This window comes from Chiloscyllium punctatum, chromosome 3 (assembly GCF_047496795.1).
Source record: "Chiloscyllium punctatum isolate Juve2018m chromosome 3, sChiPun1.3, whole genome shotgun sequence".
NCBI lineage: Eukaryota > Metazoa > Chordata > Chondrichthyes > Orectolobiformes > Hemiscylliidae > Chiloscyllium > Chiloscyllium punctatum.
In genome coordinates this window covers 15,715,312-15,730,815 of record NC_092741.1, presented here as the reverse complement: position 1 = coordinate 15,730,815, position 15,504 = coordinate 15,715,312, and the positions used below count along the sequence as shown (strand labels likewise).

Here is a 15,504-nt window from a genome sequence, read left to right as displayed (position 1 = left end):
TGCTCCTGCCTCACCAAACTCATCTCCACCTACCTCGACTCTTGATGAAAGGCTTTTGCCTGAAACGTCAATTTTCCTGCTCCTTGGATGCTGCCTGACCTGCTGTGCTTTTCCAGCACCACTCTAATCTAGACTCTGATCTCCAGCATCTGCAGTCCTCACTTTTGCCTCGACCTACCTCGATACTTTCCTCTCTCCCCTAGTCCAGGAACTTCCCACATACATTCAAGACACCACTCACGCCCTCCACCTCCTCCAAGACTTCCGTTTCACCGGCCCCCAATGCCTCATCTTCACCATGGATATCCAATCCCTCTACACCTCCATCCGCCATGACCAGGTCCTCCAAACCCTCCGTTTCTTCCTCTCCCGACGTCCCCAAGTACCCTTCCACTGACACTCTCATTCGTTTGGCTGAACTGGTCCATAACCTTAACAATTTCTCCTTTGAATCCTTCCATTTCCTCCAGACCAAAGGGGTAGCCATGGGCACCCGTATGGGCCCCAGCTATGCCTGTCTCTTTGTTGGCTACGTAGAGCAGTCGATCTTCCATAATTACACCAGCAGCACTCCCCACCTCTTCCTCCGCTACATTGATGACTGCATTGGTGCCACCTCGTGCTCCCGCGAGGAGGTTGAGCAGTTCATCAACTTCACCAACACATTCCACCCTGACCTTAAATTCACTTGGACCATCTCTGACACATCCCTCCCCTTCCTGAACCTCTTCATCTCCATCAACAATGACCAGCTCAACACTGACATTTTTTACAAGCCCACCAACTCCCACAGCTACCTGGATTACATCTCTTCCCACCCTACCTCCTGTAAAAATGCCATCCCATATTCCCAATTCCTCCACCTCCATGGTATCTGCTCCCAGGAGGACCAGTTCCACCACAGAACACACCAGATGGCCTCCTTCTTTAGAGACCGTAATTTACTCTCCCATGTGGTTGAAGATGACCTCCAACACATCTCATCCACGTCCTGCACCTCCGCCCTTGAACCCCACCCCTTCAACTGCAACAAGTACAGAGCCTCCCAACCTGGTCCTCACGTTCCACCCCGCCAACCTCTGCATAAACTGCATCATCTGCTAACATTTCAGCCACCTACAAATGGACCCCATCAACAGGGATATATTTCCCTCCCCACGCCTATTTGCTTTCCGTAATGACCATTCCCTCTGTGACTACCTGGTAAGGCCCACGACCCCCAACAACCCACCTTCTCTTCCTGGCACCTTCTCCTGCCACCACAGGAATTGCAAAACCTGCATCCACACCTCCCCCCTTAACTCCATCCAAGGCCCCAAAGGAGCCTTCCGCATGCATCAAAGTTTCACCTGATCTTCCACAAAGATCACTTATTGTATCTGTTGCTCCCGATGCGATCTCCTTTACACTCGGGAGACTGGACGCCTTTTCTTAGAGCACTTTAGGGAACATCTCCGGGACATCTGCACCAATCAACCCCACTGCCCTATGGCCGAACATTTCAACTCCCCCTCCCACTCTGCCAAGGACATGCAGGTCCTGGGCCTCCTCCACCGCGACCCCCTCACCACCTGATGCCTGGAGGAAGAACGCCTCATCTTCCGTCATGGAGTACTTCAACTCCAGGGCATCAATGTGGACTTCAACAGTTCCCACATTTCCCCTTCCCCCACCTTAACCCAGCTCCAACCTGACAGCTCAGCCTCATGACCTGTCCTACCTGCCAATCTTCCTTCCTACCTATCTGGTCTACCCTCCTCTCTGACCTATCACCTTCATCCCCACCTGTATCCACCTATTGCACTCTTAGCTATCTTCTCCCCAGCCCCACCCCCGTCCCATGTATCTCTCCACCCCAGAGGCTCCCAGCCTCATTCCTGATAAAAGGCTCCTACCCAAAACATCAATTTTCCTACTCCTTGGATGCTGCCTGACCTGCTGTGCTTTTCCAGCACCACTCTAATCTTGACTAAATTGTTAAGTCTTTTGTCTTTTTGAATGGGTTGTAGATTTTGGTTCATTAATATGTAAATCACAGAACGAGCATCTACAGTAAAACAACAAACACAGACCAAATTCTTAACTTTAGACGCAATCATCCCAACACCCACAAACGGAGCTGCATCAAGACATCATTTCAATGAGCTACATCGCACTGCAGCACCCAAGAACTACAAAAAGCAGAAGAAAAATATCTGTACAATGTTTTCAAGAAAAACAGGTCCCAATAAACACAGTCTGCCGATTCCTCAGAAACAAACCCAAACAAGCAGACACAATGCAACCAAAAACTACAGCCACATTACCTTACATCAAAGAGATATCAGAAATGACTTCCATACAACTCAGACTCCTTGGCATCATGGTAGCCCACAAACCTACCAACACACTTATACAGCGACTAATGAACCTAAAGGATCTATTTGATACCACCAGCAAAACTAACATCATTTACAAGATACCAGACAAGAACTGTAAAAAACACTGCATCAGACAAACTAACAGGAAACTTGCCACCAGGATACATGAACACCAACTGGCCACTAAAAGGCATGACCCACTATCACTAGTTTCTGTACATACAGACAAAGAAGGACACAACTTTGACTGGGACAACACACACATCCTAGGAGAGATGAAACAAAAACACACAGGAGAATTCTTAGAGGCATGGCATTCTAACCAGAGCTCCATCGATAAACACATCAATTTAGATCCTATCTACCTTCCCTTGAGAAAAAGAACCGGAAATGATGACGAAACATCTGAAAACAAACCTTCCAGCTCAGTGAGCTAACTTACATACTTATCATCAACCTGAATTACAAATCTTCTCAAACATCACAGAACTTCTTTTAAGTCACATTCTCAAGATAACTGAAGGTTTTATAAAAAATAGGTGCCATCTCAGCTCAGACAATGCATTAAAGGTGTGAGGTAAAGTTTGTCTGTATCCCAATCTTGAATCGGACTGGTTCTATTTCCAAAGTGGAATTTATAAAATATTAAGTAGAGGTTGTGTGAGCAAAAATAGAATGTATCTGCAAATACAGTTCTGCAAATGCAAATTCACTCTGCAGGCAAGAATGCCCTGAGGCATGGTACATTGGTGAGACCAAGCAGACACTACGACAACGGATGAATGGACACTGTGTAACAATCGGCAGACAGAAATGTTCCCTCTCAGTCAGGGAACACTTCAGCAGTCAGGGATATTTGGCCTTGTATCTTCGGGTGACCATCTTCCAAGGCTGACTTCAGGAGGTGCAACAATGGAGAGTTGCTACATATCCAATTTCAGTACCCATGAGGATGGCCTCAACTGGGAGCTTGGGTTCAGAAGACCCCACTACACTATACACTCTCACACACACACAGAAACACTCATATACACACACTCTTACATACTCACACACTCAAGCAGACCCTCTCTCATACATGCGCTCTCTCTCAGACACATACACATACAACCCCCACACTCACACCTATGTACACACCCATTCACACTCACGCACATTTACTAAGCACGCACACACGCAAACACACATAGTCTCACGCACACTCACGCACCCATCCTCTCAGAGGCTTAAACTCCATCACATTCATGCACACACTCTACTAAGTATGCACATGTGCACACACTCACCTGCACACACTCACACTCGCTCTCTCACTCTCCCTATCCCTCCCTCCCTCTCAGACATGTACAGGTGCACATATATATGGGGTGAATTTGCATTTGCAGAATTATAGTTGTGGACACATCTATTTTTGTTCAAAAAGCACACAACCTGCAGGCAGTCAATGTAGGCAGTCATTCCAAATAACATATTATATATTCCTACTTTGGAAGTACAACCAGTCTGACTCAAGATTGAGATACAGACAGACTCTAACCTGACACCTTTAATGCATTATCTAAGCTGACATGTCACTTTGTTATATCGAGAATGTGACTTAAAAGAAGTTCTGGGATTTACATATTAATGAACTGAAACCTGCAACCCATTCTAAAAGATGAAAGACTTAACAGCAGGCTAGGTGTGTTCAATATATCATTTTAATTGCATGACACTGTGATCTTTTACTATAAACTCTATGTCTTATGATCCTGCCCCACTAGTGACCTGATGAAGGAGCAATACTCTGAAAGCTAGTACTTCTAAATAAATCTGTTGGACTATAACCTGGTGTTGTGTGATTTTTAACTGAAAGAAGAGACAAAGGTGGTTGAAAATTAGTCCAAATAAACAGGAAATAAAAATTGGTAAATAAGACAGTGTGTAAATAAGGACAAATATTCATTGGGTTTCAAGCATAGACTATATACATTCTTGAAGAAATTATACAGGATGCAGCAAAAACTGGAGTTTCTTCGATGGTAAGAAAAACTAATATAAAAAATGGAGAACTAAAAACAAAGCAAAGAGCTATGAGGAGGTTCTCTTTAAATATCATGAATGGTTTTATAGAATAAAAAGGGAGAAGTTATTGGAAACAAAGCAGGTGGAGGACGGTGTTGAAATGAAATTAACTCTGAGGGTGCTGATACCAGCTGATCCTTACCTGCATGCATGCATCGAGCTGTTGTCTTATTCCAACGGGAATGCTGGGTCAAAGACCGACAGTGACAAGCTTGGAAAATATTTTACCTGTTTTTCTTACTTGTTGCAATCATTTTTATTCTGTTTACCTGCTTAGATCAACGAAATAAAAACAACTGCATAATAGTAAATAAGATACTGTATGATACAATCTTGTAGAAGTGAATTGATTTATTAAATAATAAATATATTGTATTTGTATTATCTTTTATAAAGTGTGATATGAACACGTAAATGCACAACTTTAACATTTCACTTTAATATTGCCTTATTATATTTTATAAGGCACTTTGTAAAAATTCAGGAGCTAAAACATACTCTCTCTATGTATCTGCTGTTTTACTTGATATCACAGAGCAGAGCTACCCCTCGCAGGATCCAGTGGTCAGGTGGCTGAACTGTTCTCAGGCAGAGGGCAGTAATAAACTTCAAATCTGTACGTTGTGGTTTCTTGTAAACTGGACAGATATATAGTTTTGGATCCTTGGGTGCGGTGGAATTGATGGCAAATATATAAATGACAGGTACTATTGTAAAGAGAACCTTGGCAGTTGATTCAGTCAGTCGAATATTTCTTCGGTCCCAACCAGCTCCGTCCAGGTAAAGGCCATAGATATACACTCCCTCCTGCCAGGTAAGCAGACAGAGGCTGAATGTTAACAAAACTAGAGGAAAGATAAAACCATGGAATTTTTCAGCACAGAAGGTGATATTTCATTGGCTCTTCAGCCAGCTCTTTTTGGAAAATACCCAATTGGGTTCATTCTTATAGCCTTGTCATTTCTTTTGTTTCATATATTTATTCAATTCCTAATTGAATTTCCTCCTACAAAATTTCTAGGAATTACCTTCCCAATTACAAGAACTCACTGCATAACAAAAACATTTTTAAAAATAATACATTGGACTCCTCATCTCTGTGGTAAAAACAATAACTGCAGATGCTGGAAACCAAATTCTGGATTAGTGGTGCTGGAAGAGCACAGCAGTCCTCATCTTTGTGTCTAACCTGGACCTGAACTGTTTACCCTGAGAAATAATTTCTCCCTATTTATTCCTTAAAACCATTCATAATTTTGAATGTTTTATTAAATTGCTCTTTAACTTTCTCTCTTCTAGGAAAAATAGTACCAGCTTCTCCAGTTTCTTTATGCAACTCAAGTCTGTCAGTCCCGAGTGATACTTTATTATTTCTTTTGCACTTTCTCCAAGGCCTTGACACCATCCCAACAATGCAATACCTGGATTTGAACACAATAATCTAACAGGAACTTTGAAAGCTTTAACAGAACTATCTTGCTTTTGTGTGTTATTCCTCTATCAATAAAGCCAAGGATTCCAAAGACATTTTAACAGTCTTCTCATCTTGTCTAAACGCAAGAACAAGTAGCAGGAATGGTGGTGCTGGAAGAGCACAGCAGTTCAGGCAGCATCCAAGGAGCTTTGAAATCGACGTTTCGGGCAAAAGCCCTACATCAGGCGGTGAAGGAGGCCCAGGACCTCCATGTCCTTGGCAGAGTGGGAGGGGGAGTTGAAATGTTGGGCCATGGGGCGGTGTGGTTGATTGGTGAGGGTGTCCTCGAGATGTTCCCTAAATCGCTCTGCTAGGAGGCACCCAGTTTCCCCAATGTAGAGGTGACCGCATTGGGAGCAACGGATACAATAAATGATATTAGTGGATGTGCAAGTAAAACTTTGATGGATGTGGAAGGCTCTTTAGGGTCTTGTATAGAGGTGAGGGAGGAGGTGTGGGCACAGGTTTTACAGTTCCTGCGGTGGCAGGGGAAAGTGCCAGGATGGGAGGGTGGGTTGTAGGAGGGCGTGGACCTGACCAGGTAGTCACGGAGGGAACGGTCTTTGCGGAAGGCGGAAAGGGGTGGGGAGGGAAGTATATCCCTGGTGGTGGGGTCTGTTTGGAGGTGGCGGAAATGATTTGGTTTATGCGAAGGTTGGTAGTGTGGAAGGTGAGCACCAGGGGCGTTCTGTCCTTGTTACGGTTGGAGGGGTGGGGTCTGAGGGGGGAGGTGCGGGATGTGGACGAGATGTGTTGGAGAGCATCTTTAACCACGTGGGAAGGGAAATTGCGGTCTCTAAAGAAGGAGGCCATCTGGCGTGTTCTGTGGTGGAACTGGTCCTCCTGGGAGCAGATCCGGCGGAGGCGGAGGAATTGGGAATAGGGGATGGCATTATTCCTGGGCCTCCTTCACCGCCGCTCCCTCACCACCAGACGTCTGGAGGAAGAACGCCTCATCTTCCGCCTCGGAACACTTCAACCCCAGGGCATCAATGTGGACTTCAACAGTTTCCTCATTTCCCCTTCCCCCACCTCACCCTAGTTCTAAACTTCCAGCTCAGCACTGTCCCAATGACTTGTCCGGACTTGTCCTACCTGCCTATCTCCTTTTCCACCTATCCACTCCACCCTCTCCTCCCTGACCTATCACCTTCATCCCCTCCCCCACTCACCCATTGTACTCTATGCTACTTTCTCCCCACCCCCACCCTCCTCTAGCTTATCTCTCCACGCTTCAGGCTCACTGCCTTTATTCCTGATGAAGGGCTTTTGCCCGAAACGTCGATTTCGAAGCTCCTTGGATGCTGCCTGAACTGCTGTGCTCTTCCAGCACCACTAATCCAGAATCTGGTTTCCAGCATCTGCAGTCATTGTTTTTACCAAGTAGCAGGAGTAGGCCATCTGGCCCTTTGAGCCTGCTCTGCCATTCAATAAGATCATGGCTAAACATTTTATGGCTTCAGCTCCACACCCTCACCATAACCCTCAACTCCTTTACTGTTCAAAAGATTATCTATCTTAACTTTAAGAACATTTATTGAGGAAGTCTCAACTACTTCACTGGGCAGGGAATTCCATAGATTCACAACCCTTTGGGTGAAGAAATTCCTTCTCAATTCGGTCCTAAATCTGCTCGCCCTAATTTTGAGGCTATGCCCTCTTGTCCTAATTTCACTCACCAGTGATAACATCCTCTCTACTTCTATCTTATCTATTCCCTTCATAATTTTATATGTTTCTATATGATCCCCCCATCCCTCTAAATTCCAATGAATATAATCCCAATCTACTCAATCTCTCCTCCTAAGCCAATCCCCTCAACTCCGGAATCAACCCAGTGAATCTCCTTTGTATCCCCTTGAGTGCCAGTACATCCTTTCCTCAAGCAAGGAACCAAAACTGCATGCAGTATTCCAGGTGCGGCCTCAGCAGCATCCTATACAGCTACAACATAATTTTGCTGCTCTTAAACTCAATCCCTTTCGTAATGAGGGACAAAATTCCATTTGCAATCTTAATTCACTGTTATACCTGCAGACCAACCTGCTGTGATTCGTGCACAAGGACACCCAGGTGCCTCTGCAGTTGCAATTTTTTTACCACTCAAGTAAGTCCTTTTTACTGTTATTCCTATCAAAATGGATTACTTACCATTTATTAACACTGTACTCCATCAGCCAAACCTTTGCCCACTCCCTTAAAGTATCAATATTCCTCTGCAAAGTTTCACAATCCTCTGCACATTTTGCTCTACCACTCATCCCAGTGTCATCTACAAACTTTGACACACTATATGTGGTGTCCAACTCCAAATCATCTTTGTAAATTGTGAATAATTGCAGTCCCAACACTGATCCCTCAGACACCACTCTGATCACTGATTGACAACCAGAAAAGCACTGATTTCTCCTCACTCTTTGCTTCCTGTTAGTTAATCAATCCCTTATCCATACTAATATATTACCCATAATGTCTTCTATCTTTATCTTATGCAGCAGTCTTTTGTGTGACACCTGGTCAAATGCCTTTCTTTGAAATCTAGATACACCACATCTACTGGGTCCCCATTGTCCACCATGCTCATAATGTCTTACTAGAATTCCAGTAGACTAGTTAAGCATGACCTGCCCTTCATGAACCTGTGCTGCATTTGCCCAATGGGACAATTTCTATCTAGATGCCTTGTTATTTCTTTCTTGATAATAGACTCAACAATTTTCCCCACTACAGAAGGTAAGCTAACCAGTCTACATTTCCCCATCTTTTGCTAACCCCCTTTTTCAAACAGTGCCATCACATTTGCTGTTTTTCAATCTGTTGGAACTGCCTGAGCGTCCAGCGAATTTTAGAAAATTACACAAGTGCATTTGCTATATCTCCTGTCATCTCTTTTAGTACCCTGGGATGCATTCCAATTGGACCAGGAGACTTTTCTACCTTTAACTCCAATAGCTTGCCCCCTTTCGTGATAATGATTGTTCCCAGGTCCTCATTGACCTTCGTCCCCTTGTTGATTATTGGCATGTTATTCATGTTCTCCACTGTGAAGACTGACACAAAATACCTGTTCAATGCTTCAGCAATTTCCTCATATCCCATTAATAAATCCCTCTTCTTATCCTCTAAAGAACCAATGTTTACTTGAACCACTTCTTTTCATTTCATATATTTATAGAAACTTTTGCTATCTGTCTTTATATTCAGAGCTGTTTTACTCTCATATGCTCATAGATCTCTTGATTCCTACAATTCCTTTAGAATTGAATCATTTAATTTATATTACCTCCCTCATTCTTACAAACAAAATATATCACATCACACATTTGTGTTAAATTTCATCTATCAAGTGTCTGCCAATTTAACCAGTCATTCTATTTCCTCCTTAGATTAATTCTATGCTTACTGTTTACATCCCTGAGTTTGCATCATTCATCAGCTTTGAAATTATATCCAAGTTCAGGTCATTACAATGTTTCAGAAGTATCAATAGTCCTAATATGACTCTTGGGAGACCTCAGTGTGCGCTTTCATCCAGACTGAAAAATTACTACTCACACTAAATTGTTTCCCTTTCCCTTGTTAATGTTGTATCACTGTTCCTATTGTTTAAGCCTAGCCTTTAATTTTAAAAAAATTATAACGTTAGTTTAACAAGTAATTTTTGAAACTATATCTACATAACATAAACTTACTCTGTTTATTTATCAAAGGACTTCATCCTTAGTCAAAGACAAATCTGAACTGCATGCAGTTTCTTGAAGATGGCTATGGTTGTACCATTGGTGGATTCAAACGTTTCTTTGTAGCTGACAGTGTGAGTCTTGAAATCTTTTTTTCCCTACTGGTGCCTGGGTAAAGGACATCTCCTCCAGACTGGATAGGAACTTGGAATGAGTGGGTAAGTGTCATGACCATGCATCTTAACCCCAAGTGGGCATACTGCTAATTAATTCCAGCGCGTCTTTTAAAAAGCAGTTTGCTACAACCAGAATGATTGTAGGATGTAAATTTAGTGGCTTTCTGGAAAGAACGATGCTGTAATGTTGCTCCTGACAAGGTGATAAAGAGGCTTCAAAGAGATGGCCTTAAAAGGAAGAAAGCAGACTTCAAAATGAACTGCAATTGCCTGGTATCTCAGGCTACGAACATGTAGCAGAAAGGACAACAGTCTAGGTGCGAGGCATATTTTGCACCTTCCACTTTCAAGAATACAGTAGAACCTGGATAAAAAGCCAGTCCAACTCTCTTTTTGTATGTACCCATGGAAGAAGGGGTACTAATAATCACTTGGGCTTAAGCACCACTGTGCTGCAAAGATCACAGAGAAAATAAAATGTGCACTAGTCATCTCTATATTGCAGGTGAAGGGCTATCTCATTCAAGAAGTATGAGAGGCCAACAAGCCAGTTGAAAGTAACAAAACAATTTCAATCAACCTGCAAAGCCAAGAGTCTTTAAATGTTCAACTATCAATTCCACTATCAATTCCACTATCTTCTCTTCATGAACATCCCAGAGACTGAATTGTGTATCTTTGACTTTTTATTTTGCTTGAAATCACTTCTCATGTCTAACTTGTGTTATTATTTCTTCTCACATTTAGCAACTAATAAACTTGCTCTTTTGTTAACTCAAGAAAGCCTGGTTAAATTGGTTCCTTTTAAAATACAAATTCATTTGATTTTGGAGGAAGGTATACACAGGGAGGAGATTCTTTGCATAATGTTGTGACTAACTGATAGTGTGGGGAAATAAAGAAAGGGATTCAGTTCATCCCTCCTCAGCCAGGAGCTAGGAGCAATCCATCTGGAATGGTAATAACTTCAGGAACATCCCCTCTCGTCTGGTTGAAACAATTTGGGGCTCCACCAGGATCTAGTTGTAATAGGCTCAGGATTTGTGGCTGTGATTTGAACCTGCAGACACAATGAAGGAATCTGCCTCAGAAAGAGTTGGAGGCCAAAATGTTGAATGTTTTCATGAAGGAGTTAGATAGAGTTCTTCAAGCTGAAAGGATCAAAGGATATGGGGAGAAAGCAGGAACAGGAGACTAATTATACATAAAGGTGGCACAGGCTCAAAGGGCAGAATGCCTTACTCCCATTTTATATGTTTCTATGTTATAGAGAAAACCATAAATTGGAGTTGAGGACTATCAGGTCTACCATGATCCCATTGATGGGCAGAGCTAGCCGAATGGGTTGAAAGGCCAATTTCTGCTCTTATATCTTTAGCTGCCTCAATAGTCAGTAACATTGATATTCCTAGTCCCCATTTTATGTAGCAGACCTATTTTGCCCTATTCTCTGACTGACAGTATCTGACTCCCTCCAACAGAATGCTCGTAAGATAAATTGAAAGCATAGTACAGAATGCTCAGACCAGCCTAATCTCCATGCAATCAGAATGTCACTTTCCTTCACTGTCACTGGGTCAAAATCCTGGAATTTTCTCCTTAACAGAATTGTGAGTCAACCCACAGCGATTCAAGAAGGCAGCTCACCACCTCCTTCTCAAGGGCAACTAGTGGAGGGCAGTAAATGCTGGCCAGTCAGTGAATCCTCCATCACACAAATGAAAAAAAAAATCACGGAATTAACCACGTTATAATTTACTGTATACAAACCGGAGGTGGTATTTTGATCTCATCTTTCATCAGTTTTGTTACTTCATTATGTAGAGTGACACTGTCCAGTGCCCAGCCTTTATGTGCACGTGTGACTTCCTGTCTCATAGCAGTTAAGAATCCTGTGTACAGAATAAACAGAAATTATTTTGTTTCTTTTCTATACAAGATAATAAATCCACTTGCTGCTCTTACAGAAGTAGAATACAAACCAATTCCATCTTAGTCACTGGATAGTTTTTAAAATTACTTTACAGGATGTAGACATGCTTGGCAAGGCTAAAATCTATTGCTCAATGTTAACTGTCCTCAAGACATTGCTGGTAAATCTCCTCTGCACACTCTTTTGTGCAATCTCATCCTTCTGATAGTGTGACGATCAGAACCCGTGCATAGTACTGAAGCTGTGGCCTAAATAATGTTATATATAACCCTTTCATACCCACCTTGCTCTTGCATTCAACTACTTAAACTAATAAAGGAGGAGAAAGTGAGGACCTCAGATGCTGGAGATCAGAGTCAAGAGTGTGGTGTTGGAAAAGCACAGCAGGTCAAGGAGCAGGAGAATCCTGAGATTCCTTCTCAGGATTCCTGATGAAGGGCTTTTGCCTGAAATGTCGATTCTCCTGTTCTTTGGGTGCTGCTTGACCTGCTGTGTTTTTCCAGCAGCACATCTCTACCCTTGAACTAATAAATGCAAGTATCTCATATGTTGTGTTTATCTACTTTATCTACTTGTCCTGTTGTCTTCAAGGTCCTATGGACATACTCATCAAGGTCCCTCTGAACCTCTGAACCTCCTACTACTCCTTTGCCTTTTGAGTCCTCCTGAAATGCAGAACTAATTAATTAATTATCCAGCATTAGGATTAAATTCCATTTGCTACTGATTAGCCCATCTGTCCAGCCCATCTATATCCTCCCATAGTCTAAGGCTTTCTTCCTTGCTACCACCAATGTTTGGAGTTATTTGATGAACAAATGAAAAAGGTAGTTCAAAACTTTCCTTCAACAAAATATTGGAAGAATGAAACCATTGTCTTTGGTCCCAGCCACAAGCTGTGTTCCCTGATCAGTGATCACCTCTGTCCTTCCAACAGTATGAGACAGTACTGACATACCTAACCCTGAAGTACACTTTTGACTCCTTATTTACATTGTCAGTAAGACTGCCTCTTTCCATGTTGGTTAAATTATCCTCTGTAAGAGTCACAAAATCATTCAGCATGGAAACAGACTCTTTGATCCAAACCGGTCCATGCCGAACATAATCCCAAAGTAAACCAGTCCCATCTGCCTGCGCCTGGCCCACATCCCTCCAAGCCTTTCCTATTTCTGTATCTATCCAAATGTCTTTGCAATGTTGCAATTGCACCTACATAAGGAGTAGACCATGTAGCCCCTTGAGTCTCCTTGGCAGAGCCTCCAATGTTCCTGGTGGTAGAGAATTCCAAAAATTAAAAATCCTCCAAAAGAAGAAATTTCTTCCTCACGTTCATCTCAAATGAGAGGGTCCTTACTTTTCAACTGTCCCCTCTGGTTATAGATTCATGGGAAACCTTCACCTCAGCATCTACCCTGTCAAGTGGCCCCAGAATCTTAGATGCTTCAATAAGATCACAGTTCATTCTTTTAAACACCAGTAAGTATTGGGTCAGCCTGTTCAACCATTCATCATAACACAACACCTGCACTCCAGGAATCACTCCAGTTAACTATTCGGAACTGCCTTCAATACAAGTATATATCTTCCTGAAAAAGGACACCAAAAATCTACATAGTTCTTTGGAAAAAAGTCCTATACACTATTGAGATATTTCCTCCTTTTATTTTCCAGCTGTATTGCAATAAAAACTGCATTCTATTTGCCACTCTAATCTCTGGTGTATCAGCATGCTAACTTTGTCTGATTCATGTACCAGGACACTCAAATTCCTTTTTACTGCAGCATTCTACAGTATCTCTCTTCCTTCAAATAATTTTCTGCTTTTCTATTGTTTCTTCTGCAGTGGACAACCTCACAACTTCCAATGTTATACTCAAGCTGCCAAATGTTTACTCCATGCTCTTTGTGCCCTCTCCACAACAGCTTTTCTCATTGCCTCTTATACATCAGCAAACTTGGCACTAATGCACCCTGTCCCTTCATCTAAATCATCATTATAGGTTATAAGTAGCACACATCCCTGGAACACCATGCTCAACCCTCATCATTATCTACATCTTACAAACCTGAAAATAACTTGTTTACCCCTACTTCTAGTTTCCAGTTAGTTATCCAATTCTTTTTCTAATGTCATGAGCTCTTACCTGGTGGTGTAAACTTTTATGTGTTACTTTTTAAATGTCATTTGGAAATCTCCACTATGTCTATAGGTTTTCCTTTACCCATGCTTTTACCACACTTTCAAATAATTCTAATAAATTCTCTTTTAAAAAACCAAGTTAACTCTGCCTGATTGAATTTGATTTTCTCAATCTTTGCTATGACTCTATGACTCTATTACTTCCTTAATAATGGATTCGAACATTTTTTCAATGATAGATGTTAGGCTAACTGCCTTCCTGCATTCTGTTTCTGATCTTTTTAGAATACAGGTGTTCCATTTATTGTTTACAACTCTGCAGAACTTTCCAGAATCTAGGCAATTTTGGAAGATTATAATCAATGTAGCTACCGCTACAGATATTTCTTTTAAGACCTTAAGATGCAGACTATCAAGTCCAAATGATGTGATAACCTTTAGGAATTGTGGGAAAAGAACTGTCACCCTGCCAACCCATAATAGGCCCACAAAACCAAATTGGCCAAACTGTACCAAAACACCCAGAATGCCTCAGCAGGGACCAAGCAGACTGACAAGTGAAACTAGACAGCACTCGTAGACAAGTGAATACACTTCAAGCACCCACTAACAATGACAGAGCACCACAGCTATCCCAAGGCCCTGAGGGCAGTTTCACAACCTAGCAATACACAAAAAACAGGTCAGAGAAGCACCAGCAACAGCATTACTCCCAGAACAGGACAGTGGAAGCACCTCACTGCTTCAGAGTAGACATTAGCACCGACCTGCAAAGAGGAATGGAAGCTCCGAACCCATTGATACTGTCGGAATGTTGCTTTGTGTAGAGAATTAGGACATTCCTCTGACAACTGTTTTTCGATTAGCATCATTGTAACTAGATTACTCCATTTCCAGATACATTCCAGACGCACTGTATTTTCCCCATTTCTAATTAGCCTCATTGTACAGGATTATTATAAAAACTGGCTTCTTCCTCAGCTCGAGGAAGAGAAATTCTGATCTACCTGCACAGACTGTCAGTTCTGTGTCGGCCTAGTCAATTTCTCTTCCAGTGATATTGCTTGTAATAAACAGCATGTCAATTTCACCCGATCTGGTTTGTGTGGTCTCTACTTTATTGGGAAAATTTCTCCAACAGGCGTATTCGCTTTCCTGATAGCTTTACATTAGTTGTAGAGACTGTTTTAATTTCGTTCCTTCGTTTGTCTGTGATTTTATGTGATTAACCTCTGTAGCAGTCACTCTGGTACTGAAACCTTCATTTTTAGCCTTTAGACCTCACTATAGCAATGGAGTCATGGTTTATTTCCCACATCTCTGCAAATGCCAGGTCAGCTAAAACTATATCATCCCAACCAATCCCATTCAGCCATCACTCATGTTGATTGACCTCCAGTTAAGAAATGCCTTGATTGATAATTCTTATCCTTGATTTCAAAAATCCATAACCGTTTTCCCCTTCCCTATCTCTGTAATCTCTTCAGGCCCATGGGTTTACAGCACATCTGCGTCACTGCAATCCGAGCCCAGTTTAATCACTCCATCTTCAGCTGCTTGGATGTTATGCTTCACAATTCCCAACCTAAACCTTTCCACTGCTCCGTCTTGTTTTACTTCTCTAATATACTCCTTGAAACCTCCTACGTAGACTAAACTTTGTCATAACATCTC

The 15,504-nt window shown here is 42.2% G+C and overlaps 1 protein-coding gene across 1 annotated transcript in view; it reads right to left on the bottom strand.

Annotated features, from left to right (window-relative positions):
- Positions 1-4,943: 4,943 nt before the first annotated feature.
- Positions 4,944-15,504, bottom strand: part of LOC140453953 (dynein axonemal heavy chain 8-like) — a 1,210,036-nt gene continuing 1,199,475 nt past the window's right edge. The window contains exons 94-95 of the mRNA XM_072548830.1: positions 11,525-11,646; positions 4,944-5,231 (exon numbers count right to left, since the gene is read on the bottom strand). Coding sequence (XP_072404931.1) covers positions 4,944-5,231; positions 11,525-11,646 — 410 coding nt within the window. The remainder of the gene's footprint in view (positions 5,232-11,524; positions 11,647-15,504) is intronic.